Consider the following 27964-nt stretch of genomic DNA (forward strand, 5'->3'; position numbering starts at 1 on the left):
AGACCAGCTTCTAAAGTGCTCTGAGACAAAACTGACTCAAGGAAGGAATATGAAAGACACTAAATGCTGAAATCTGTCGGTAATAGAATGAGTTGAGTATAATTAAGAATAACCTTAAATGAATAAGTTTTAAAAAGTGTTCAAAATGAAACAAACAAACAAAAAACAACATTATACTTGAAGTAGTGCTGAAGGCTCACAGTGGTGTTTTTCCAGGGGTGGTAGTTTTAATAGTGATACTGGAGATGTTTGGTGAACTGTCAGCCATGGAGTTGCTCCCTTAAGCTAAGTTGTGATAAGCTCTCAAATCCTCTAGAAGTAAGATCTATTTACATGTGGCGATTTCAAATTCTAACCTCAGGTACCTAAGCATGTGTTGTGAAGAGACGATTAAGCCCAGACCTGCAAAGACACAAACAGAGAATTGTTAGTCCCTTAGTAGTTAACAACTTGTAAAACCTGAGTTTACAGGGATAAAGGTCTCTTTACACACACACACACACACACACACACACACACACACACACACACACACAAAATCCATCCAAAATAGAGCACTTGCATGTCTTGGAAAATATAACACTTTACTCTTAGCACACCGTATGCGGGAAACGTATTTATACGTTGTACGCTGACTGGTAGTAGAGCGCGCAACAAAAACTACCCGCAAACAATGTGTTAGCAACTCAAAGGTGCATGTTTGGACCTGATGCCACCTCTCTCACTGTCTGAGGGCATCTGTGGCCTCCTACTAGGGACTGGTAACTGTTAGATAGGCAACTGAAGCCATCTGTACCCATACAGCTCTCTGGGTACATTAACAACTTTACTAATTTAGGCAACTCCTGCCCAAGAAGATGAAGTCACAAATAACTTTGTTTGTTTCAGGAACTTTGCAAAAATCCTTTTATCTTTTTATCCTACAAACAGATTGCTCAAGTATCCGCTTTAGAAGAGACTCACTTTTCAGGACGATACAGAGCATCAGATGACTGGGCACCGTTCAACACTGTCTTTGGAATCCCTTCTTCCCCCAACCTGTGTCCAGCAATCTTAAACTCTTTCCCACAAATTTGTTGAATCCTAATTAAGTCCCTCCATCAAAAGACCTGCCTTAAAACCCTAAAACCTCAAGCATCTGCCTTTGCTCTCCCCTTCTAAGACACTACTAAGACTAAGACTAAGACTGTCAAGTTTGTGTCTTCCACACTGAGGTGAGCTTTGCTTTGTGAACAGGCTATTTTGGCAGTATTTCTGGGAAGCCAACATCTGACAAAGTCATGGAACTTTTTGAGAATCTTAAAAAAAAAGCCATAAGGAGGACATTTCTCAGAAAAAGGCACACACACACAATTTGGCATATAACTTCAGGGGCTTCAGGGACCTCCTAAAGCCCCTCTGTGGGTTTCACAGGGGCCTGTGACCACCGAAGAAGAATCCTGCACTTCTGGGAGAAGAGACTGGCAATCTGTGGTTTGTCAAAGGCTAGACTCAGAAGAATCAGACTTCTGGGGTCAAAAGGATCCTTTTGGATCACCCAGCCCAACCATTCCCTCAACTACATGCTGATACATAGTTGTGTAATCTATGCTCGAATACCTGCATTGATGGGGAACTCACTACCTTTCAGGCCACTCACTTCTGTGGCAATGAGTAGAACTGAAATCAGAGCTCCATGTGGCTGTCTGGGCCTAACTCATTCTGACTTCTGCTTTTAGGAAGGCCAATCACTCCTCACATACACAGTAAAACAGAAAATCTCTTCTCTTACTCTTAGGGTGTGATCCCATGATCCTGAGCAAAAAGCAGTCCCATCAGGAGAAACTCGCAGAGTACTAACACGGTTTTCATGTCCAAACAGGATGGAGACTCGAGACCCCTTAAGAACATCCCACACGTTGATGGTATAATCATTGTATCCAGCAAACAGCAGGCGACCTGGAAGCAGGAGGATATGATGGTTATTAAAACAGTTCCTTCCTTCTTGTTTTTCTTTTCATGATTCTCACTTGCTCATTCATTCATTCATTCAGCAGTGATTTAGTGCCAACTATGTGTCAGGTACTGTGCTTTGCCCTCAGGATTGAGAGAGAAGAAAGCACAGTTGATGCCCCTGTGGAGGGCGGTGGTGGGCACGCAGACACATAAATCACTGCAGCACCATGTGATAAGGGCTATAATGGAAGTGCTCGGTTATGCGATCGCAGAGGATGGGTCAAGACGACATTGCAGAAGCAACATTTGAGTTGGCTCTTGAGGGTTGAATAGGAGTTTGCCATGCAGAGAAAGGAGAGAAAAGATGCCTCAGGCAGCAGTAGCAGCATGCAGGCATGAAGGCTCAGACGCAGAACAGGGGGAGTGCCTGGGGAAATTGAAGGGTCCAGTGACCCAGCAGATCAGTGCTGCCTTAATGTCTACTAGCAGCCTCCCCTGCTGTGAGGGCAGAGATACCATGAACTTCAGGGACTGAGGAAGGGACTCTTGTGTCACTCCCTCCACCTCTGAAAAAAAGTCCTTTTTTGGCATGAAGGGGAGAATGGAAGACCGGGGAGGAAATGCCTAAAGGCACTGCACACGTGAGTATTGATCCACCCGTCTTAAAGAAGAGTATTAAGGCCCTGGCCGGGTGGCTCAGTTGGTTGGAGCATCGTCCGGTACACCAAAAAGGTTGCAGGTTCAATTCCTGGTCAGGGCCTATACTTAGGTTTCGTGTTTAATCCCTGGTCGGGGCATGTACAGGAGGCAACCGATGGATGTTTCTCTCTCACATCGATGTTTTTCTCTCTCTCTCCTTTCCTCTCTCTAAAATCAATATCCTCAGGTGAGAGTTTAAAAAAAAAAAAAAGAACAGTACTAGGTGGGCACAGCCTTCATCTCCCCTGAAGTGAGCGGGACTGGGGGAAGCCGGCACCAAGTAGACTGTTTAGCCTACCGGCAAATAGGAAGTTTAGCTGGGGGGCTGCTTGACACAGAGCCGGGCTTCACTTAGGTTGTACAGTCCTGGGAAAGTTTCCGAAACAAAATCTTACCACTGAGGGAGAAGTCCACGCTGGATGCTCCAAATATGATACTCTCCTTGGAATAGATGGCGACCTCCCTGTCTGCCCGGAGGTCGTAGAGGCGACACTGGGGTGCAAACGAACAAAGCAGCGCTTATTTCTGGCTCCAGCTTGGTGAGGCGACGACCACAGAGCCCCAGCAGGTGCCAGTGGCTTGTGTAGTTTGAGAGACAAGGGAAACACCTTTGTTTTCTCTCCTAATGTTTTCTCCCTCAACCTCAATTCCTATTAATCTCCACGGAGCAGTGGAGATGTAAAGAAACAGCAAATATAGAAGATTTTAGGTACAGAAACAAAAATGAAACCCATCCTTTTTTCTGATAAAGGATATGTGTTCATTGTAGAAAATTCAGAAAAACTCAGAAATGCATAGAGAAGAAAATAGGCCAAATCCTATAGCCATTTACTAACATCTATTTCCTTCAGTCTTATTTCTGTTTTATGTGTGCATTAAAATAAAAAATAAATAAATGGGGTGGATGTTTCATTATTACATTTAGCATTATGAGCATTTTCTCATATCATTAAATAATCTTCCAAAAAACCCCACGATTAACATGGTTGTTGAATAGTCTTCATGTAGATATATCAGAATCAATTTAGCCATACCCTGTTAAGTGTTTCAATTGTGTCTAATTTTTCTCTTTTCTAATAAAATTCTGGACATTTCTGTCTCTACCATGGTGGCCATGCTTCTGTAAAAATCCCTGATATTTTCCTTACAATAGCTAAGGAATAGAATCATTAGGATAGAAATATTTCCAAGAAATAGCATGTTGAGAGCAAAAGGTAGAGCTACTTTGGAAGCTCTTCTATCATATCGCAAAACTGCTTTCTGGAAGGCTGGTCCTAGGCTCCCTCACTGCACCGGCTCTACCACTGAGTATTTCTCTAGCACCTGAGCATTTCTTGGATTAGAGGTAACTTGGAGAATATTTTCAGTTTATTGCCATTTTGGATGTATTGCTTTGTAAATAGTCTGCATTATATATATATATTTTTTAATTGGGGTATATGTCATACTGATTATGCAACCTCATTCATATCTAAAGGATTTCACTTAGTCTGTCAGGATTTTTCCAAAGGTATGCACTGACATTTCATTGTATATATTTTCTGACATACAGAAGTTTTAAATTTTCATTATTATCAAAGCTCTCAATCTATTCCTTTGTAATTTCTTTCATAGTAGTAAACCAGAATAAAAACCATTATTTAATACGTTATTTGGTGTTTTCACGGCACGAGAAGGCATTTATTTCCTCTTAAAAAATCAGTCAACATAATTTTTCAATTAGTATCAAACACCTTAAAACTAGGCCTATTTTTAACTCAGTAAGTTCATGTCTGAGAATTCATTCTAAGGGAATAATGAGAGGTTCCAAAAATATTATAGCAGTGTTTTTTAATAGAAAAAAACAACAAAACCTGAAAACCTAAATGTCCAAAAATTGAAGACTGGTTAAGTAAATGATGGCATGTCTATAACAGGGGAAACTACTCAATCATTAAGAAAATATAATATAGAAAACTGTATACTGCCATGGGAAAATGTTCACAATCTATTACTAAGTTAAAAAAGCAAATTATAAAGCATTTTGTTAAAAAAAAAAAAACAAACCACCACCATACACAACAGAGACAGAAAGGAATTCACCCAACTGTAATTTTTCCTGGGTAGGGAAATTAAGGTAATTAAGTTTCCCCCCAAGTTTTCTTCATAGAATACACATTATTTTTGTAATAAATAAAGTTTTTTTAAAAACCAAAATGAAGTCAGTGTCTCTCTTTCAAACAGAAAAAGCTTTCACTTAGAAACATACCGTAGCATCATCTGATCCTGAGGCAAAGGCATCTCCACTCGGGTAGTATCTGCAGAGAGGAAGTTTGGGGAGAAGCACTTCAGTTGGAGCGGTGACCCCCAACCCTGGATGCCCATCACAACCCCCGGGGAGGCTGCCCCATGCTATGATCTCGGAATCAGAAGCTCTGCTTCTAGGGACATAAGGGCCACTTGTTACAGAGGCCGGAAAGGAAAGCTCATCCAGCAGACCCAGTGGTCTCTAGTTTTCTTCCCGTCAATAGGGGACAGTGACATCGGCCTTGCAGAGCGTTAGTGAGGAGTAAATGAGATAATACGGGGATGTGCACCAGGCAGGGAACACAGAGCAGGTCCCCGTACCCGCAGTTTCCCTTGACCACAGACCTCATTCCCAAGACTTGGCCCAGGGCTCAGGGATAAGAAAGTGGTTATAAAAGCAGACACTGGAATCAAATACACTGAGCCACCTGCAGATCTCTGCACCACCTACTTGCCACGTGGGATACTTGGGGCAAGTGGCTTCACCTGGCCCAGCCTCAGTTTCCTTGTCTGACAAGCGAGGATGACACTGCACATCCCCTGCTGTCAGGAGGGCATAAGGCACTATGTGCGAAGAATGTGGCATGGGCCAAACGAAGAGTATTCAATAAATAATGATTATTTCTGCCACAGCCATTCTCTTTTCTATAATCGGCTTCCTGGAGAGGGGGGGGCCTGAGCTGAGACCCGATGGAATAATGGCCATTAGAGGAAGAGGGTCGGACAGAGGCAAAAGCATGGGGTAAAGAACGTGCATTTCTAAGCTGCAGTTCACGAATATATAAGGGTTTATTTTTGTGGATATTCTATCCTGCACCTTAGTAACTTTGTTTACTATCTGTAGTCAGTTCTGGATTGATTTCCTTCGATCTAGGTAATTCCTGCAAAAAGTGATAGCCTTCTTCCTTTTACCTTATTCCATATTTTAGGGCAGGGAGCTAGACAATTCTCACTAACATTTCTACTGCTAAATTTATTTTGTTCTTGCTTTTAAGGGAAACAGGTCTAGTATTGCCCACTAAGCATAACAAAGATTCTATACCGTATATGCTGTCTGGACAATGCCATAGTCCAAATTTGTGTGTCAAGTCCTGACCTCCTCTTGGGATCCAGTTCACAGACCCTGCATGTCATGTGGCCCTTTTCATGTCACCCTGTGGAACTGGGGCTCAGGGAATCAGCATAGAAATGCTGACACTCTGGCTATTGCCATTGCTCTGAGTAAGAAACTGTCCATCTCTAACCCAGGAGTCTCCTGTCTACCTACCAGCATCCATGAACTTGTGGCAGCCTAACTTGATAGCTTGCAGGTCAAGTAAAACCTCAGAACATTCCCAAGTCTACAGATTTCTGTCTCTACTATGTTTTCTTAGTTCCAGCCACCATCCTTTCTTTCTTAAACTCACACACCTACCTTCTAACTGGCTGTCACACTTCTTGCTCCCCTATAACCTCTTCTCCACACAGCAGCCAGAGTGATTTTTCGAAGGCAAAACATAGGTCATGATAGCCACCCTCTCTGCCCAACTCAACAATCTGGCCTTCGGTTAGGTCCCTTAACATCTCATCTTCCCCAGCTCTTTGTAAGCTGGCTCTTGTATCATCCTGGCCTCCATTTAAATATCGTTTCCTCAGAGAGGCCTTCCCTGACCATTCTAAGAAATAACCCATCTCATTACATCTCCTTGTTTTACTTTTGTCCACAGCATTTACCAGTATCTCAAACTAAATTGTACATTTGTTTATTTGTGCGTTGGCTCGTCTCCTGCAGGAAAGCAGAGACCTTGTCTATCTTGTGGAATAATGTCTAACACGTAAGTACTCAATAAATATTTGTTGAATGAATGAATGAGAAATATTGACTCAATAGGGAGGATACTATCAATGCCCCTAGTACAATTATATTAGAAGTCTCCAAGAGATCTGGAGTGCTATCCAGTCCCACCACAGATCAGCCATTCTCTCAGTCAAGCAAACTAAGCTGGAGGTGGTTCCTGGGCTCAGTACTACCCCAGGCCAGGGAGCCCCAGAGAACAGAGTAACTGAACAACCTACTCACTGACCGGACACTGTTGATGTCTGATTCGTGTGTTTCAAAGGCCTGCACGCACTGGCCGGAGCGCATGTCCCACACCATGGCCTTCTTGTCACATCCCTACAAATGCAAAGTCACCCAGAGTTAAGGCCGCTGCAAGGACAGTCTACAGAGTGCCTGAGTTCCAGCTATGTAACACAGGGCAGTTACGTCCCATTAGTAAATGGCTGGCAATGTGCTTTTCGGAGACTAGCTTTCCTTAGGGCCACCTTCCTCAGCTGATAAGCCCTCAGGAGGCCAGAACTAGACCTTGGTGTGGGAGGGGAGCGAGGGCAGGGCCCAGCTTGCCCCTGTAGCACGTTTTCTTCTTTGGCAGCTTTCTGAGTGGGCACAAACTCTCCAGAGCCTACCTCTCGCTTTCCCCATGGGCATTTCCCATCTCTTCACTTTCCCCTTCCTTCCTCCTACCTTTGTAGCTCTGCCTCTCTAAGCCCAGAGGGGAAGGCAGGCAGATGGTGGGAGCCCGTGGGACCCCCTAGCTTTGTCTCAGGTACCCGGGCAGCCCTGAGCCAACGGGGTGCTCTATGTGCCCCAGGGCCATCTGTACCCCAGCAGCACACCGGGCTGGGAATCAGCAAAGTCGGAGCCCAGTCATAGCCCTGCCAGCAGTTAGCTGGTTGCCGGGGCAAGTCACCTCCCTGTGCTTCCACCTCAAGACCTGTAAACACTCTCTCTGGATCGTGAATAAGACCCAGAGATTCATAAACATGAGGTTCTCACATTATACAATCATGGTTCTAAGAGCATTTGGATAAATTCCTGCAGAGCAGTCCTGCTGTCAAGCTCAGGGACTATGATACGGACTCTCACTCATCAAACAGAAGTAATGGCTTAAAATTGGTGTCCAAGTTGCTGGTTTCAACTCAGAGGAAAGAGGGGGACAAGGTACCACAACCAGTATCTCAGAAAGACCTGCTGTGGGGTTCAGCACTGAGTATCTTTACTGAAAATGGGGATAAAGGAATCAGAAGTGTCTTCTAGTCGTTAGAGGACACCAAATCAGAGGGAGTTTAGTGCTCTGAAAGGGACAATAGAATCTACAGTGATATTGACAATTTGAGTAAACAGTGTGGTTGAGGAGAGATAAACACAGTTAGAGAAAGGCACAGGAATGACAAATATACAGATACGGCCAAATACCCACGAACAAAATTGAGGTTCCTGCTATTCGGAGGCCAGAGAACCCTTGCGTGATGCCCAGAACTAATATGTGGGCAACTCAGAGCAAAGAGCCCGTATGTCTTCCAGCTGCAAATGTCATTTGACGGTGTAGGCATCAGCAGCCTCTCTCACCAAGGGATGGTGACTGGCAGGGGCGGGCAGGGGAGTGTTCCTCCAGCCCAAAGCCCTGATCAGATCACAACCCAGTGCTGCCTGACCTCAGCAGCCATCTGACCGGCCTGGAGCCCTTGTGACTGTCCCTAATGCCATCAGATAATGACTTCGCTATTTATTTGAGAAATGACATCTTTAAATGTGGTAGATATGCACCCCAAGTCATAGCAGTCACATCAGGAGAACGCTCTAGATTCCTCCGTAGACTGCTGAATGTCAGGGGCAGAATGGGGGCGCTCACAGCCCAGCACTGGGGCTGCCCTCCATGCACACCACTGCTGTGGGAGCTGGGCTGCAGTGGGGAACTAAGGAGTCCCTGCAACCCCTTCTAGGGACGTATCCCACATAGTCCCAGAAGTGACAAGAACTGCCACCACCAGCTTCCCTAGTGGACAAAGGACCCTAGACATTCTCCTTGGGTCTTTACCCCGGACACGAAGGTGTTTCCTGTTTCTGAGGGCGCCAGGTCCAAGCAGAGCACATCGGCCCCATGCCCATGGAAGCTCTGCAGCAGCTGCCCACTCTCCACGTCCCACAAGGCACAAGTCCCATCGCCGCTCGCAGTCAGGATCTGCCGCAGGAAAGGACAGGAAGAGCGCTGTGGTCAGTATTACTTTTGTCAGGGGCAAGTCCGTCAGGGAAGAGAGGCTCCTTAGACACACACACACACACACACACACACACACACACACACACACACCCGCTGCAAGAAAAGGTCCACTCCTACCCCGTCCCTGAGCTGTGTTTCTGTGCCTGTTCCCCGGGGTATGAAACCTGCAGGCCTCCCTGCTGCCTGGCTCTGTGAATGGCTGCTGAACTGGCTCCCACAAGCAGCCACGCCTACTGCTGTAGACACAAGACACGTAAAGTGCTTCTCAGACACTGATGAGCATCCCAGTCACTGGGCTGCTCGCTAGTACAGAGTATGGGGTGAGTCCTGAGGTTCTGCAGTTCTCACAGACTCCCAGGTGACGCTGATGCTGGTCACTGGACCCCGTCTGGAGCAGCGAGGGCCTAGACAGCACTCTGTTAGACACATCCTCCTACAGCTGCTTCTTCCCAGATCAGGGTGCTGCCCCAGGGGCTCCCCCGGGCCACTCGGAGGCGCTGACACTCCTGCACGCACAGTGCCAACAAGTACTGGCTGTGGGCCAATGATGTCCGGGTGCTCTGCCAGGCATTAGGATTTGCAGAAGGACTGGGTCTTGGTCTTTACTCTCCTGAAGTTCACTCACTTTAATAGGATTGGCTATAAAAACTGAAACTGACCTAATTCTGTGTCTCCATGTTAATCAATTCTGGGCCCAGGCATACCTTCCTGGTGTTGTGCTAAACAACACTGTGACCAAGTAAAAATAACCTACCTGCTTGCTCTAGGAAATACCTGCTCCTGCAAACTAAGACTGTGAACCAACTAAACAACTTATCAAGACTAACAGCTTGCTCATCAAGACTGGCTTTAAGACCCTTACCTCCCTAGGCTCACCAATCCAAAGCTATTATGTCATCAACCAGTTTCCCACTGTGAGAGATCAACCTTAAAATCACCCAGCCAAGTCCCCAAAGCCCTCCCAGTAGCCGTCCCTGACTTCTCCATGTTGAGACACTACAGAGATTCTCAAGTAGACCGAAGAAACTTGGCATTGCTGAATGGCACGTTTTTCCGACCGTCTTGTAGACAAGACAATGATCACTGTGACAGTGGGAGAAGTACTGAAATACAGGTGGGCCCATGGCAACACCTGAGCTGGCCTTAGAGGATGAGTGACAGCTGGCAAGGTGGGGGGGGAGCATTGCAGTCACTGCCCAACTGCACTGAATGGAAGGTGAGCCTGTGTAGAGAGTGAAGATTTTGGCCTGCAGGCAAAAAGAAGCTATGGAAAGCTTCCAAGCAGAATGATAAGGTCAAGGGTATATTTTCGGAGACTGTCAGGTCTGCGCTGCCGTCCCTCAGCAGCCTCTGTGTAGCTTTCGGTCAAGGCTGGCCATACAGGGAAGGGAACGCTGGGGTGCCTGCGGAAAGGTATGGGGCAGAACCAGTGTGTGTGAGGCTTGGGCTCTGGCTGAGCACACCTTCGTGGGGTTGGGAGAAAGGCAGTGAAGGCAGTGGGGATCCAGGGTTCATGGGCTCACAGACCCTGCCAATGGCATTGCAGCACCCTGGAGCCATGAGAAGCCCTGGGGGAGCCACAAGCCATAGCAGCACGTCCCTGTGCCCCACCTGGCTGCTCCCCGGGCCTGGAAGAGGTGATAAGATAGGAAGTGGCTCTTGCAATGTTAAGTGCACACAACAGAGAGCTCTCTGTGAGTGATAACTACCGACGGCTGAGGAAAGAAAGCGGGAATCAGGCTTTAAGGACGGCTAGCATGCAATGCACCCACTGACCTGCTGCACCTCCAATTTCTATGTGCTGGTGGTCTTCTCCCCTCCTCTCCATCTCCCTCCTTCCCATTCTCGCCCCTTCTGGCTTGCACACTAGACCTAGCACTGACAAAGAATCTCCTTTTTTCTGCAGGGAGGGGACACATTACAAGGAGGAGGTCTGCTCCCACCTGGCCTTGCGACCATGGGCTGCACTGTCTGGGCATGGGCTTTCTGGAAGTCCAAATATGACCCAGCCCCAATAGGGCTGCCCTCCATCTATAGGGCATTCAGGGTGCCCTGTGGTGTGTCCCTGCTCACTTCTTAGGCTGCCTGATTCCCACTGCACTCCCCTCACACCTCACTGGAAACACCCGTGCCCTCCAGGGCTGGCTCAGGCGGCTCCTTGCAGCAAGTGTGTGACCACCCCTTCTGCTCTGAGCTCCCAGGCTTCCCTGCTGTTTAGTCACGACTGGTTTCTGTGAAGGTCCCTGGGGGCAGAGACTGAGTGTGCCTGCAGCCCCAGAGCCAGGTAGTATCCAGCAAGGTGGCTGGTGGACACCCAGAAAGGTCTGCTGGATAGACGTGGAGAAATAAACTACGGTATACTTTCACAACTTCTTAAGAAAATGTGGTGAACGTGTTGAAGGTAGTGTTTTTACTTTGGGGTTTACTCAGAGGAGGGCACAGACTTACTATCTAAAGCTTCTTCTTTTGCATGTGTTTAGCCAGGAGTGTAAAGCAGATTCAGTGGGGTGTTGACAGTGCACATTCTGAAGCGCAGCCACTCAGTGAAGTTTCACACACGTCCCGGCCTGGGAACCACCTCTCAGGCCGGGAGATGGAATTCCCACCGCCCCGGGGGTTCCCTGATCCGCCCTCAGCAAGTCAAGGAGGGAAGGATGTTTAATACGGTATGAATCTATCTCCTCTACCAACAGCCAACAGCCCTGGCTTTCCTCATTTTGAGTTCACTTAAAATAATAACAACAACCAGCGAGGAACAATGGGAGCTTCCTCCTGCGGCCCCCCTTCCCGTTAAGGGGAACCCTGGAAAAGCCTCCTCTCTCCTGAGTTCTCGCCCTGCTTGCGAGCAGGGTGACCCATCAGCGCCCCTCGTTACCTGCATGTCAGAGTTGGTGAAGCTGCAGGCCGACAGGTAGTTCGTGTGCATAGCAACGGACTTCTTTTTGGCAGCCATGCTTTCGTTTTTGTCAAATGTCAGTGGATACACGGAACACTTATTATCCAAACCACTGGCATGGAAAGAAAGAAGTGTTGAATGTTGACAGAGGGCAACAGAGTATGTGCGCACTTTCCCATGCACACAAACTTCTCAAAAAAAAAGTCCCTTTAGCAGTGTCACACAATGGAACCTGTTCCCCATCTTTTCCTTTGAAGATTTTCAAATGCACAATAAAACTGAAAGAAAAACAGCACAAAGAACACACCCAGTCCCTTCACCTAAACTCATCACTTAACATTTTGCGGGAACAAATTCTGAAGCATTTGAATGCAAATTGCAGGCATGACATGTTACATCTAAATACTTCAATCTGCAAATTCACATCTCCTAAGAGTAAGAACATTCTCCGGTATAACCACCACATCACCACACGTCAGAAAACTAACAAAGATCCCATAACACCAGGTAATAAGCCGTCCATAGTGAATCTTCCCCAACTGTCCCCAAGATCCAGGGCCCAATCAAGGGTCACACACTGCACTCGGTTTTTATATCTTTTAAGATCATTTCGTCTAGAACAGGTCCCCCACCTATTTTTTGGTGCTCACAACAACAGGTCTTACGCTACTTGTCCTACAGAATGTCACACGTTCTGGGGTTGTCGCACTGTCTCTTAATGGTTAGATTCAAGTATAACATTTTGGCAACAACAGTATAGAGGTGATGTTGTGAGTTTTCTTACAAGGTGATCCTGTGTGCCTCCTTCTTATTGCCCCCTGCAGGAGGCTTGCGACGCCTCTTCACCAAGGGCGGTGATGCCAACTTTGAGTACTTGGTTAAAGGGGCGACAAACAGATCTCTCCATGGGAAAGGTGATTCATTTGTAATTAGTAATATCGTTGTGTGATACTGAGAGCACGAGACCACCCTGTTCCCCAACAACCTTTCATCTAATGGCTTTCCTAAGCGACGGCATTTGAGAGTGAGGGGCACAGGTTTAAAGCTTATACTATTGTCAGTCTGTAGTGAAAATAATTATGGAAGAGATTTTTGTGCTTTTTTCCCTTTCATAAAGTTCAGGGAGGAATTTAACCCATTGCTTAACAAGCAAACAATAAAAATTACAAGTTCTTGTTTGTGTGCTTCTGCCCATTGGCTAACAGGAAACCCGAAAAGCTGCCCACTTACCCACACGCAATGGCACATCCCGACGGGGCATACGCGCACGCCATCACCCACGTGCAGGGCATGGTGACTGCGTGCTCCTGAAACACAGCGTGGACAGGACACAGAATAAGCAAGGGCCGCTTCCACACAAGCATCTCAACATTTAATTTTTAAAAAGTCACTGACGATCTTACTGAATTGCATTATAGTTTCAAAGGGCAGTGGGGTGGGGTGACGATTAGCTTGAGACTTAAGAGGAGATTCACTCAGTCCCATGTAATCAACCAAAGGTTATGTCACAGATTCTAAAAGTTAAAAATCTCAACCAGCGAAAATAAAATCCTTAATGTTTTACTTCTTTTTTTTAAAATATGTTTTTACTGCCCGGCCGGGCATGGCTCAGCGGTTGAGCATTGACCTGGGATCCAGGAGATCGGGGTTCGATTCCCGGTAGGGGCACATGCCCGGGTTGCGGGCTGCAGCTGATCAATGACTCTCTCATCATTGATGTTTCTATCTCTCTCCCTCTCCTTTCCTCTCTCTGAAATCAATAAAGGTATATTTAAAAAATAATAATAATAAAATAAAATATGTTTTTACTGATTTTAAAGAAGGAGAGGGGGAGAGAGAGATATTGTATGAGAGAGAAACACTGATCGGTTGCCTCCCGTATGCACCCCGTCAGGGGACCAAACCCGCAACCTGGGCTGTTATACACCCCTCGTTCTGAATGAATACTGGGGCTCCTTTCCTCTGAAAGGTCCATCTGAATTTCATTTCCAATATATGCTTCACCTCATTTACTCTGATCCCCATTTTCAAAATATATTCTTGAGTGACTTTTTACATGTATAAGTTCACTTGTGAGTATACAGAGCCTCTGTCCCCCGTGGGTCCTAAACCCATTCCTGGGAAGGTCTGAAGGGGAAGGGGAGGGTGACCTGGGGCTGTGCTCGGGGATAAAGGAGAACCTGTGAAATGGAGGCACTAAGCACAAGGCCTAACAGTCCCCGGCCTCTGGATGGTGGCCGAGTCACCCGCGTCCTCCCGGGTGCAGATGAGCAAACCACAAGGCCTGACCCGGCCGCAGGGTGCCTGTACCGACAAGACGCGCAGCCGGGCAAACCCGCCGCGTGCACTCACCCCGTCTCGCTCTCCGTCGGTCAGGGGAGGGAACGGGACTATCGGTGCAGGACATTTCCTGGCACAGTTCTCCGTGTTTTTGTGGGGAAACATGGGCCCCGAAACTGCCTGTCAAAACTCTGTTGTCACTCACAGTCTTGCAGCCTTTCAGAGCCAGGAATCATCAACTGCCCTTCAGTGAATCAGCGGGCGGGCCGCTCTCAGCACAGGGCATCCTAGGCCCTTCCTTACGAGTAATGGCTGTGTTCCCTGCCAAGCGCCACACTTGGCGACTCCACAGCTCCAAGAAACCGGGCAGTGTGTGCTCTGTGCCACCCTAAGGCGTCAAGAGAAGCAACACAACCCCGAGCACTGCTCAGGAGTACAGGGAGAGGCAGTGCCTTCTATGGAGGTAGGCAGTGTATAATAGCGCCCCCTGCGAACTGTTAAATTGTCATCGTTATTGTTCCCCAGGGGCCTGACTACTAAGGGACCTATTCTACAGATGGTTCTGGTCCTCAGCTGATCAGGCCACGTAGCAGCTGCCTACCACGACATTTACTAAAAGCATTCAATAACGCCGAGTATGGACACTGCCCAACTTGAGATAGATGTAGGTCTCCTTTTTTATATAGCGAAAAGGAAGGCTTTCCAAGTAAAAATAATGGAATCCATATTTAATATACAATACTTGATACTGTAAATGCCAAAACAACGTAGGCATGCAAGCACACCTACAGAGATTTCAGTCTTTCTCTTTAGCAAAGAGTCTAAATCTAGCCCTGGCCAGTTTGTCTCAGTGGTTAGACTGTGGGTCCAAGGACTGAAGGGTCCCAGGTCCATTCCAGCCAAGTGCACATACCTTGGTTGCAGGCTCAATCCCTGGCCCTGGTCAGGGTACGTGCAGGAGGCAACCAATTGATGTGTCTCTCTCACATCCACGTTTCTCTCTCTCTCCCTTCCACTCTCACTGAAAAGCAATGGAAAAAATATCCTCAGGTGAAAATTTAAAAAGTAATAAAAATAAGAGAGTCTAAATTTAGGTCTACTTTGGAGCTGTGCATGCTCAAGCCAGAGCTGCAAGGGTCTCAGACTCCACTGTGTCCCTGGACAGTGCAGGTCAACCCACTGCAGCCTCAGCTTCACCCACTGTCTGCTTATGTCCACAGTGCTATGGAGTCTGGTCAAAGACAGAGGGGAGAGAGCTGGGGATCTGGGTACTTCTTATGATCACGCAGAGGAAGAATAAATGCAGTTGCCTGTGTGCGGGTGACCAGCGGTCCAGGCCACACCCCTCCCTGTTCTAATGTGAGTGTGTTCTGTGGGGGTCTGCATGCTCCTCTGTGGGCGAGGGGTTTCAGCTCGAGAGGAATGAACACTATGGTGGGCTGCTGAGCTGTCGTAACAAAGATGGGCTTTTGTGGGGTTTTCATCCCTAGATAGGCTCCCCGAGAGGCGGGGAATGAGGACAGGGCTTGGGAGCTGGGCCAGAGCACCTTTAAATGAGGCTGGGGTTCAGAAGTGCCTCAGTGCACGGGAACACCTTACCTTGTTAGTTGTGAAGGAATCCCACACGATCACCTTCCCGTCCTGGAGGGAAAGAGTACACAGTTCAGTTGCCAGCAAGTTCACTGCCACTGTAACCACTGCTGCAGCCCACACTGGAGGTGTGGGGATGACAACGATGTCATCTGTTTGTAACACTAACTCCCCAGAGATAAATCCAGGAGCTCTGGTCCCTACAGCACAGTTACCTGTGCACACGTGGTATGTGGTGTCTCTGGGCCCCGGGCTCCGGGCGACAGTGGCAGAGGATGGCTGAGCTGACTTCCTTCAGCACACAGGTCCCCCAGGCATCCTCAAAGATGGTGAATCTGCAGTCTCTATAGCAGGCTTGATTTTTTTAAAACACTCAAGTCATTTGGAGGTGAATCTGGTGAATGAGGTGATGGGGAGGAGGGGCGGTAATGCCACTTAGGGGCACAAGCAAGGTCTGATTACCGAAAGTAACATAGCTGCTTGCTTTGCATGACTTTCCTATTTATTCTGAGTGTGGCTGAGGGGCCCCCAAACAAGGTTGGAGTCGACAGTTTGGGGCCTTTCACGACTCCTAAGTACGTTGGTTCTCCCGGCCTAATTTCTCTGGCTACACTCCCAAACAGGAGGTGTGGGGGAGATTAGGTAACAGTGCAGAGAACGGAGCAGGGCTCCTCGCCTGGATCTTAGGGTCCTACCCGCTTGGAGCCCCCGCTTGCTGGGTAGGGTATGACTCAGTGCACGGCCCACGTGGGCCTTCACTTTGGTGGCTTCCTCCATGGCACTGCCTGCCTGCCTGTCCTCAGTGCCCACCCACTGTGCGCTCTGGAGAGAAAAAGCCACCCGAGAGGCTAAAATCAGTCCGATAAAACTGAATGTGGTTCCCTTCGTGAGCACAGTTTATACACTAGGGCTTACAGACCTAGAGAGATGGTGCCCCCACCCCAACCCTAACCCACGTGCCAGGCTGCTTAATCTCCCGCCTTTTAAGGGAGGAGGGCTGCTCTGAGTCACTCAAAGTTGCTCCAGAGCCTTCCGCCTGTCCCCAGCTTCCTCCCCCACCCCCACCCCCACCCACTCTCTCTGCAGCAGAGGACGGATGGAGCCTGTCAGCCCTCCTCCCCTCCCTCCCTCTCTAATCAGAGCGTACATGAGTGACAGAAAAATCCAACATATATTGTACTTTTAAGGACAAGTCTAAAAGGCTGGTAGCAACACACATATCTCAATAACCACACTGGAAAAGTGAGCATTTGAAAAAACAACATCTAGAAAAAAATGCTCTAAAATAAAAATAATGGTTGTGACAGGGTGGTGGGAGCAAAAACCTTCTTGTGTTCTCTTTTCCAGTGTTTCTTAAATGTGGTAAAAATACAAGAGTGATCCATTTTTTATGGACATAAAAAAAGCAAGCGCTATGTGGCATACAAGATTTGCAGGTAATACAGGAGATTAATACCACCAATCCTATTGAACACAACACTGACATGGATGTTAGAGTGGTGGATAATTTAGAATATGCAGAGTTTTTATATGTAAAAGGGTTATTAAAAAACCTTAAATTGTCCTTTGAAAAAGCTGGGATGAAGGGAATCTTAAACTGGCTATAAAAATATGTGACTTCAGTATATAGTTGTATGTTCGATGCATGTAACATTAAAATAAACATAGAAAAATACTAGGCAGTGGTTGCCAGGCCCCAAGAGTCCCCAGTCATCCCAGTTTCCCCGATACTCACACAGCTGTAGGGTCCCCCCCTCATTATATCAGGGTTGGTCTGTGTGACCAATGGAATACAGCAGACGTGATAGTGTCACCTCGAAGGCCAGGTCATAGAAGACCTGGTCGTAGAAGCACGGCTTCTGCCTCCACCTCCCTCTCCTGGATCACGTGCTCTGGGGGAGGCCAGCTACCGTGCTCTGGGGGAGGCCAGCTACCGTGTCCTGGGTAGCCCTATGGAAAGGTCCACATGGTGCGGATGTAAGACCTCCAGCAACAGCCCTGCGAGTGAGCCATCGCAGAAGAGAGTCTCTCCCTTAGTCCAGCTGTCAGGCCTGCAGCCCCGACCAGCATCCTGGCTGCAAGCTCCTGAGGGACCCTGAGCCAGAGCCACCCAGCGAAGCTGCTCAGGATTCCTGACTCTCAGAAACCACGTGACATAATAAATATTTGTTGTTTTAAGTTGCTACATTTTGGGGTAATCTGTCATGCAGCTATAGATAACTAATACATAAGATGTAAAATAAACTACGTCGACTCCACAAAATGAATGAAAAATTAGATTTCACAAAATGCTTATGTTAAATGTGTTCTTTAAGGCACAAAATTGCTACATTCTTAAACTGAAAGAAGCCATAATGGCATCTCAACCACTTATGATCTCAATTTGAGGGGGAAAAAACACTTTTAAAACTGGCTTCACTCACAAATAAGACAGTGAAATATGCTCAGGAAGAAATAATTTTAAACGGTTTGTCTAACAGAGTGTACAATGCTTCAGTATAACCAATTCCAAATCTCCCCAAATTAGTGAAGCTCTGCAGTGTAAAGAGACCTCTCAGCCACGCCAAACTCACGTCCTTTGGCGAATAAGCAGAGTCGTACAGATCAGACAGGATTTTTGGCAAGGACGGCTCTCGTCCCCCTTCGCTATAAAATCAGAAAGCTGCTCCCATCACACAACAGGGGCGACGTACCTGCGACGAGCTCACCATCCTCCTCTTATCTTTGCACCAGTCCATGCAGAGAACTTTGTTCCCATGGCCTTTGAGGGTCCTTCTGGTCTTCATGACAAACTGTCCCAGGGCCTCCACCCGCTCCGCCACCTGGTGCACTAGGAGGACAGGGCCACGGTCAGTTCCGTTACCAAGGACCAGCCTCGGAGCCATGTGCCAGCACAGGGAAGACAGCCACAGTTCGGGCCTCCTTGGTTCTCCCAGGCCCTCCACTGCTCTCTTTTAGGCTTAGAAGAGGGTAGGGTCAACACTGTCATCCTCTCCTTGTGTTTCTCAAACCACTGTATAGAATTCTTGGGTTGAAGGGCCACAGCTCTGCAAGGTGGGCAGGGTGGTGGCTGTGAGACTGCTATCCCCATTTCACAGACGAGGAGACGGTGGCTCACGGGTTATTCAGCTAATACAAGTTTATATAACTAACTGGGAGTGAAGCTGGGGCTTCTGGTTCTTTTATCTACCACTTTCTAATCACAAAGAAAAGTGACTTTACAAAACTTATCCTGGCAGGTGCCATAGTGTGGACCCATGCTGCTCGAGGGCAGGCACTGTGACTCCTAACTGATCCCCATGCTTAGCGCAGGCCAGGGACACAGCAGGTAACCCATTCACATGCTGCAGGAAAGAATGAATGAGCGACCCACCAAACAGTGCTCCTGTGGGTTTACTGAAAACTCAGTGTGGGCAGAGACCAATGCAATGTTCTAAAAGCCAGGAGGGCGCTCCAGAAATCAGTCTCTCAGGGGCTGGGGCCACAGCCTCTCCTGAGGCTAAGGGAGAGCTTTGAGGGGTGTACTTAGAGGCTGTCACTGCTGCATCTCAGAGGGAGACCAGTTCCCACGAAGTAGCAGAAAGGGTCGCAGACACCATCCTGTCCAGGCCCCTCCCTCATTGTGCGGTAAGGAAGCCCAGGTATGGATCCTGTGGCTTCTCCCACTCATGGAGGACCTACCATTCTCTTTCTGGTAGAGGCTGTGTCCAAGTCTCCTCCCTTTAAACCGATCAGCTGGGCCTTTCTTTAGACAGGAGCTGCTGAGCTTGCTGGGGAAGTGCCCACCACCCTTCCCTCAGAAGTCTGGGCTGAGGGGCTGACACGTATTCTCCGGGAACCCTTCCTTCCTGCTTCCCTCCCTCCCTTTCTTTCCTCTGAACACTTCAGTGCGTATTTCCTAAAAACAAGGCACTCTCACATAACCACAGTATAATACCACAGTCAGAAAATTAACACTGGCAGAAAACTGCATCTAATCTACAGCGCTTACTGAGATTCTACCTTCCCAACAATATCTTATAGCAAAAGAAATTCCAAGATCCTGTGTTGCGTTCAGTTTTCACGTTTCTCTCGTCTCCAGTTATTTTGTTCCCGTTTGGGCCTGTCTGATGCTTCTGGGGACTAGGTTTGGGTGATGTGCATCTGGCAGGAACACACCAGGCTGACACTGAGCTCCTGTCCCTGTGACCCACCAGGAGGCACCTGCTGTGATCACTTGGTTGAAGTGGCATCTGCCAGGTTTCTCCACTGCAGAGTTACCAATTTGCTTTTTGTAATGAAAAAGTACTTTGTGGGGATATACTTTGAGATTACATAAATATCCCCTTACTCCTCAAACTGAAATACCCTGGTTTTAACATCCATTACTGATTCTTGCCTCAGATGGTTATCAGGATAGTTGGTGAGTGGTGATTTTTCTAATTACATCATTCCTTCTGCATTTTTAAGCTGGTTTTCGCATATAAAAAGCAGCTTTTCCTCTGCCCCAACTTAACTACTCATTCATGTATACTAGTATGGACTCATGGATTCTCACCTTACTCAAGATGTTGTAAGTCCTTTACTATTATTTATTTTAATGCTCAAATAGGCCCTGATTTGCTCAGGAGCATCAAGCAGGCCCTCGTGACCTTCTCACGGGTCCCCATCATTATCCAAGCACCTCTCACTGCAGGCTCACGTTCTTTCCCTGCCCCAGCCCTAGAATCAGCCGCGTCTCTAAAAATCTTAGTTTCTTTTAGTTGCACCATTTCTTTGTGATGAAAATGCAAGTGTGAACAGGTTAAAAGTCTTCGTGAAATCCCAAAGAGTAAAAAATGCCTGCTGAACTGTAAAGTGCTACATGAATGTACAACGATTATGCCATCACTTCTGCTAAAACACTGCATTCTTTATTGCCACAAATAGTACATCAGTCTCTTACAGATACATCCTTTACAAAAATATACTGAATAGAGCTAAAAAAAAAGACTAAATTTTCTAAATTCTTATAGGTCTTGTATGCAAGCCTACGCCAGCTCAGGGCTGTGACCGTATTCTACTTAGTATTTTACTTTGAAGCATCACATCGATATTATTGCTGTTTCCCCCAATTCAGCATCATTCAGCATTAGGATAACCACAGCTATTTAATGTCCTTCTTGAAAAAAAAAAAAAAAAAAGATGGCTCACCAACCAAAATAGGGCCCTTCTTACATAACGAGAATTTGAACACATCTCAACTGCTAATTATTTTTTCCCCACTGCATTTCACTTCCCACATACGATTTACTCCCACTCCACTCTATCCTGTTTCTATCTGCCAAATCTCACATCTGTTGAATTAGAGAGTTAAAACAGCCCTAGCCAATTTGGCTCAGTTAGAGCATCGGCCCGTGGACTGAAGAATCCAGGGTTCGATTCAGGCCCAGTTGCAGGCTCGATCCTTGGCCCCAGTTGGAGGAACCAATCGATATGTCTCTCTCACATCAATGTTTCTCTCTCTCTCTCTCTCCCCCTTCCACTCTCTCTGAAAAGCAATGGAAAAAATATCCTCAAGTGAGGATTAAAAAAAAAAAAGGAGTTAAAACAAACTTAATAGTAAAAAATTTTAAAAGCAACTGGAAGTGTTTGATTATGTTCTGTAAATAATTTGTGGGAGCTCGTTCAGAGCAGACTCGCTTTCCCCTTTGCCTTCTCATGGACCACCCACCCCTCCAGGGTCTAACTTTCTTTTTTGAAAGGAATAATGAACATAACCAGCTGGTTTCTATAAGAAGAACTTACTAGACTATATTGATAGCCAGTTAAGAAATTCCATTCGAAGGTAAGTGGCAGGGGGACGGGGTGCAGTCTTGTTCGCCCTCCTTAGAGCAGAACTAGAGCAGAGCAGTCCGGAACCAGGGAACCCGGCCCCAGGTGAGGATAAAAAAAAAAAAGATCTTGAATCACTTTCTAAATTTTCTCACAATATACAGTCTTTTGATGGCCACTATGTTGGTAAATCAAAAGATTCAAGGAGGGAAAATTTATCCAAAGTTAATTTTCAAAAACTCATTCTGATTCTACCCCAGGGCTGAACGGGAGGGGATGTATACAAACCCTCCCACACCCGGATGAAAGGAAAGCATCTACAATCACATTACATCACGATGTTTGTCACGGATTTTTGAATTTCCTTAAAACCATGCATTTGCCACACTAAAAAAAAAGTCCTACCCTGAATTCCCTAATGAAGCTATGGTACAGCACTGAAGATGGAATACTATGTAGAATAGCATCTAATAATTTTTAAATGCTGACATTAAAAAGAACTGTACATGATATGGGGAGCTCTTTGATCCACTGTGCTAAATTAAAACTAGGCTCCAACTCTACACCTAGTACAGTCCCAAGTATGCGTATAAGTTATACACAAATATAAAAACATAAGCTATGAAATACATCGAAATATTAAAAGTGGCTACCTCTGGGTGGCGCAGTTATGGATGGCCTACTTTCTTCTCTATTTCTAAATCTGCTACAGAGGGCACTCGTTTATTATGACACATTCTGGAGACATTTGCACTGGCCAGTGCGAGTGCATTATGAATGCAGAGCAAAAGGAAAGGGAGAGGGAAGGAGAGGCAGGTGTGCTTTCTGTCCCCTCGGACGCTGCAGGCGGCACAGGGAAGAACAGCTTGGGAGGATTACTCTGCAGGGAAACTCACTTCTCTGAGCCTCAGGACACGCAGCGTATTTCCTCAGAACAGGGAAAAAGTGAATCAACACATTTGCTCCAGACAAATCCAGAAATTTGGTTTTCCTAGATTTCTCCCTACACCATAAAGTCAGAATGGTCCAAGGCTCCTGCCATAAAGCCTGTCCAAAAATAAACAAACAAACCAAATGAAGCCACTTTAAAGTGGAGCCGGAGCTGCCACAGCAGAGGAACTGCCTGGTACATCTTACGCCTCAAACTTCTGGAATGTTAAAACTGGGCAACATAACCTTTGGACTGGGCCTAAAGGAACACTGTGCCCCAAAGATAGTAAGAAAGCAGTTATGACCACTGAACTGATGACGTCCAGACTGAAAATTAAAAACATTGTCTAGAATTAACATCACTATGCCATGTTATCTGCACCAATGAAAATGTCTTCCTTCTACTGATGTAATTGTCCCCCTTCCCATTTTCACAGATACCCATTGTCCCTGTCTCCTAATTGGAACATTATTTGGGCTTCTGCCTGAATCAGTGCTCCCCGAATAGCTATTGTTATTGATCTCAAGTAAATGCTCTTGTCTTTCACTTTGAAAGGCCTTTTTATTTTTAGGTTAACAAGCCTTTGAGAATAAAACCTTTCACCAAGTTACATTTAGAACAGGCAGAAAAGTGGACAGCACCTGATGATAAATCCTGTGATTTGCCCAAACTTCCTCTGGATTTGTACTTACAGAAATTATACACATTGTCTTTGAGTTGCTTCCTAGACAAGATTAGAGACTTCCCCAGAGGAACTGGGAATCTGGATGCAGCCCCCCACAGCCCCACGAGGCTGTTGACGGAAATGAACCCAGCACCTGTCCTGCTGTCTGCTTCTAGCTTGTCTTCCAGACCATTCGTCAGTTTAATGTCAAGTTAAGGACTCTTTAGAGAGGAACACTCTCCTTTTGTTCTTGATCTTTACTCCCATTCCAGTACTCTTTTTTTTTTTTTTTTAAGCAGTAAATTCAGAGGTGGGTATAAAGTGAAAAGTACCTCTACTTCCCCACCCCTTTGGCCCCTCTCTAGAAATAAGTTTCTCCTGTACTCTGCCACAAACTTAATGCACACACAAGCATTTCTTGATTAAGCTAAAGAGATCATGTTATATACACTGTTCTGCACTTGCTTCCCCTGCCGCAATATTGACATTTTTTCATAAACACACACACACACAAATTTACTTTTTTTCCTTTTTAATGTAAACCTCAACTTTCTAAGAGATGTCCTGGCATGGTGAGAAGGAGAATTGGACTAGGAGCCTGAACCCTGGTGCCTACTCCTTACTCTTCCTTAGGGTAGCTGCATAACCTCAGGGAAATCCTCTAACCCTTCCCCGGATCCCAGCCTCATCCACAAAGAAAGGGATGCGTTTGTTGGGAGAAAATCTTTTTGTGCCTGAAGAGAAAAAAGGCTGAAGCAGGTGATCCCTCTAATTTTAAGAGCTGTGTGACAGACAGGTTCTCCAAAGGTATCTGCATTCTAATCCCTGGGCCCTGTGAATATGTGACGTTACATGGCAAAAGGGACTTTGCAGACATGAGTACGTTAAGGATCCTGAGAGGGGGAGATTATCTTGGATTACACAGGTGGGCCCAATGTAATCACAAGGGTCCTTATAACAGGGAATCAGAGTCAAAGGAGGAGGTGTGGTGACAAAGAGGTTGGAGGGATGGGGGGCCACAAACCAAGGAACGCAGATGGCTTCTAGAATCTGGAAAAGGCAAGGGATGGATTCTCCCCTACAGCTTCTAGAAGGAATGCAGCCCTGCAGGCCCATTTTAGACCTCTGACCTCCAGAACTGCAACAGAATAAACTTATGTAGCTTTAAGCCACTCTGTGGAAATGTGTACAACAGCGATAGGAAACTAATACACGCTGCGACCTCATGATTACAAGCTGCCTTAGACTCAAGCAAGGAAGCACTTACCAATGGTAGAGGCAAGCAGAAGGGATGCGGAGGAACACCCAGGGCAGGAAGCTCGGGAGGGGTGACATGGAAGGCAGGGACATGGGGCCTCAGGCCGTGGGGTCTGGTGTAGGCTGGCTTCCCCTTCGGTCACCCACATAAGCCACTTCCTGTATGTAACGCTGGCTGAGGGTCTGACTTGGGGATGAGAGCCCAAGAGAATGAATGCCGTCTGAGGGTCAAAGGGACGACAGGTGAAGATATAAGAGTCTGAAATTGGGAAAGTTCACTTTTCCTCCAAGTTTACGTTCTACAATTTTGATGTGCTTATTTTTTTAAGCCAAGAATTTGGGCAAGTCAGAGCGAACAGAAGGCTGGCCAACTATCCTGGTTTGCCCAGGACTGAAGAGTTTCCAGGGACGCAAGACTTTCTATTTTACAACCGAGAACCCCAGGCAAACCAGGATGACTTGGTCACTTTATGGCCTAAAGAGGTTTCCCCAACTAGGGCAAGGGTCACAGGGCCATCTATGTAAAAGCTATATAAAAACGTACAAGAAAGGGCTTGGAGACTGGAAGAGAGAGGAGCCCTAGATCCTAGGAGGTCTAGTGATCCTAGATCTTGGAGCTCTCCATAGCGAGAGGCTGTGGTCAGAGGAGACAGGGCAGTTCTGACTGCTATCGAGATCCCAGGGGGCTGTGATGGAGAGAGGGGCCAGTGTGTTAGGAGGGTCACCCTGTCAACCCTGAAGACACCAGGTAGGGCAGGGCTTAGGGTCAAAAGGAAGGCTCAAGCCATGTGCCAAATCCTTAAGAGACGAGGGAGCCTGACTGGGAGGACAGGAGACAGCAGCGTGGGGGAGAAGAGCATGGGCAGAAGGGTGACAGGAGCCTCGGAGGAGCCAGGAGCCTCGGAGGAGCCAGGAGCCAGGGGAGTGGAGAGGAGGAGTGGAGTGGGGTGGAGTGGAGGAGTGGAGTGGAGAAGTGGTCTGGAAGCTGCAGGGGGCATAAAGGAGAACATAACCACATGACTTCTGGTCTTTTCAACTCAAAAATTCTGAGTTATAGACAGGTGAGGATAGCTCCTTCCACTGTGCCAAATTTGGTCCAGACCTCTGAGGGCATAGCGTCTTTGGCAGGACAGGGATTCCCTGTTGAAAAGCTGCATCGTGACTATCTCTCTGCCTTAGGGCAATTTACAAATTCACAGAAAAGGCTGAAAAATATCCCAGTGGGCAGCCTGTCCTGTTGAGTAAGTTTCTGGCCCGGGCGGGCATGGCTCAGCGGTTGACCATCCATCTAGGATCCAGATCGCGGTTTGATTCCCAGTCAGGGCACACACCCAGGTTGTGTGCTCAGTCCCCAGTTGGGGGCGTGCAGGAGGCAGCCGATCAATGATGACCCTCTCATCACTGATGTTTCTATCTCTCTCTCTCCCTCTCCCTTCCTCTCTCTGAAATCAATAAAGATAGATTACCCCCCCCCCCAAAAAAAAAAGTCTCTGGAGAACCCTTCTGCGCTAAGCACAAAGGTCCAGCAAGAGCTGAAGTGAGGCTGGGCTGGAGCTCTGCCTGCCTGCACTGAAATCCTGATCCCACCTCTTTTTAGCTGCGGTCTTTATGCAAGTCCTTTCACCTCTCTGTGCCTCAGTTTCCTCATCTGTAAAATGGAGAAATCAGACCTATCTCAGATAACACCACTCTCACAGTATCATTATCATCTGTAGTGTACAAAATTGCAAAGGGAAATGGGGAAGACTCTGTCCCATGCCTCCTAATATCCATGCCTTGCTTCTCTCTTGATTACAGAAACCCAGCTCTGTTTGAGGATGGCATTGTGTCCAGTTCAGTTCTGCCTCTCCCAGCCTCCCTGGCATTACCATGTGACCTAGTTCTGGCCAATGACATGTAAGCAAAAAAATCTGTTGGAAAGAAAGAAAATTTGGGGAAAAACTTTTGCTTTCCTGATAAAATGGAAAAATGGAGGCTGGGAACCACATTCCCCCTTCTTCCTGTCCTGGATACAGGGGTGATATATGGAGCTGTGGCAGTGATATTATAGTCATGGGGCAAATGCCAGTCCTCTCAGGGTGGTGAAGAAAGACAGGAGCGTGGATCTCTGATGGCATCTTGGGCAGCTGGGCCAAAGCTGGTGATTGCCTACCCTTGTTCTTGTTATGTAAGAAAAATAACTCCCAATTTGCTTAGCTACTTTATTATGGGTTTACAGTTAATGATAGCTGGATGTAAATGATATAGCAGCTTAGTGTGACTCCTATTTAAAGGAGGCCCCTACAAAAGCATAGCACATTCTAGATTCCGGTCACTTGCTTCTATCAAGTAATTTTCAAAGGACCTAACATGAACCCCATCTTTCTTTCCAAAGAGAATTTAATGGGGATGGTGCCAAATAGGAATGGCAGGGCACCAAGGGGAGGTCTTGCTCAGCAAAGAGGAGCTGCCACCCTCAGAGCTGAAAAGTAAGCAGATAAGGCCACTTCCCCAAGGTTGGCCCTGAGCCCAAGCTCTGCTGAGGACGAACCATATAAAGGGAAGCTGATCCAGCCAAGAGTCATTTCACCTGCTAGTTAATTGCTCACTCAAAATAAATAAATAAATAAATAAATAAATAAATCACAGAGCCGATTTTAAATTATGATAGTGGTCAATAATGTAAGTTTAAGATTGCGACTGTCTTTTATGCCAATCATACCACATCCATCCAAAGCTTTTAAAACAGCCTCAAATGAACTAAATGGTTGGATTTGGTAAGCTCCTCTGGTTCCCTTCCCCCATCCGGCTCTCCACCCCCAAGGAGACGGGGCAGATGGGAAAACTGAGCTTTTAAATCAGAGTCTGGTTCCGAGTAAAAGCAAAAGTGAGAAAATACAGAACGGTGATGGAGGAAGCCAAATAATTAAAAAACAAAACAGGAGTCTACCCTAGGCCGCGCCCCCACAAGCTCGCTGTGCCAGCCACCACTGACGGCACCCTCACCCCCGTGCCGCCCGGGAAGGGCAGGAATGCGATCAGTCTGCATCTTCCAGGCAGGTGACGGCGGGTGGTAACTGGTCCCACGATCCTTCATCGCGAGGACAGAGACCAGGGGCCGCCACCTCCAGGCGCCCGGGCCCAGAGGCGGGGGTGGGGGCTCCGCAAGGTGCCCGGGGCCTCCAAGGGCCGCCCCGCTCCGGCCGCACAGCTGCGCCCCGGGCGCTCCCCGCCTTCTCCTGACGCCGGGACACCGGGCGCCCGCACCCTGCCCCGGGCCCAGGCCGCCCGCACCCTCCTCCCGCAGCCCAGCCCGCTTCCCGTCCCGCCTCCGCGCAGCCCCCGCCCGGGCCCGCACTCACGCTCCACGTCGTGCAGCTTGGCCCGCTCCTCCTCCAGTTTGCCCTTGAGGTTTTCGGCCTCGCTCTTCAGCGACGCCAGCGTCTCGTTCTCGTGCAGCCCGTCCGTGGCCATCTTCGCGCGGGGACGCGGCGGCGAGGGAAACGGAGAGCGCGGATGCGGTGAGCTGCCGGAGGAGGCCCGAGCGGCCGCGGGCGCAGCTCCAGCCCTGTTTTCCCGGCGCGGGCCCCGCCCTCCGGCGCTGACGCCGGCGG

The 27964-nt window shown here is 47.5% G+C and overlaps 1 protein-coding gene across 2 annotated transcripts; it reads right to left on the reverse strand.

Moving 5' to 3' along the window:
- Positions 1 to 83: 83 nt before the first annotated feature.
- On the reverse strand, positions 84 to 27964 carry GNB5 (G protein subunit beta 5). 2 transcript variants are annotated; one of them, XM_081123719.1, is made up of 11 exons: positions 27713 to 27964; positions 18420 to 18556; positions 15736 to 15777; positions 13087 to 13163; positions 11836 to 11968; positions 8778 to 8921; positions 6984 to 7075; positions 4883 to 4931; positions 3030 to 3126; positions 1772 to 1938; positions 84 to 402 (listed from the first exon to the last, which is right to left on the reverse strand). In XM_081123719.1, exons 1-11 carry the CDS (start codon positions 27822 to 27824, stop codon positions 391 to 393), a joined length of 1062 nt encoding a protein of 353 aa, XP_080979845.1. In that variant the 5' UTR covers positions 27825 to 27964; the 3' UTR covers positions 84 to 390. The 2 variants fall into 2 exon arrangements, with proteins under 2 accessions (XP_080979845.1, XP_080979846.1); XM_081123720.1 differs by lacking the exons at positions 11836 to 11968; positions 13087 to 13163 and having other exon boundaries at positions 27713 to 27927.

The sequence above is a fragment of the Miniopterus schreibersii genome, assembly GCF_964146895.1.
Source record: "Miniopterus schreibersii genome assembly, chromosome: 1".
Classification (NCBI taxonomy): domain Eukaryota; kingdom Metazoa; phylum Chordata; class Mammalia; order Chiroptera; family Miniopteridae; genus Miniopterus; species Miniopterus schreibersii.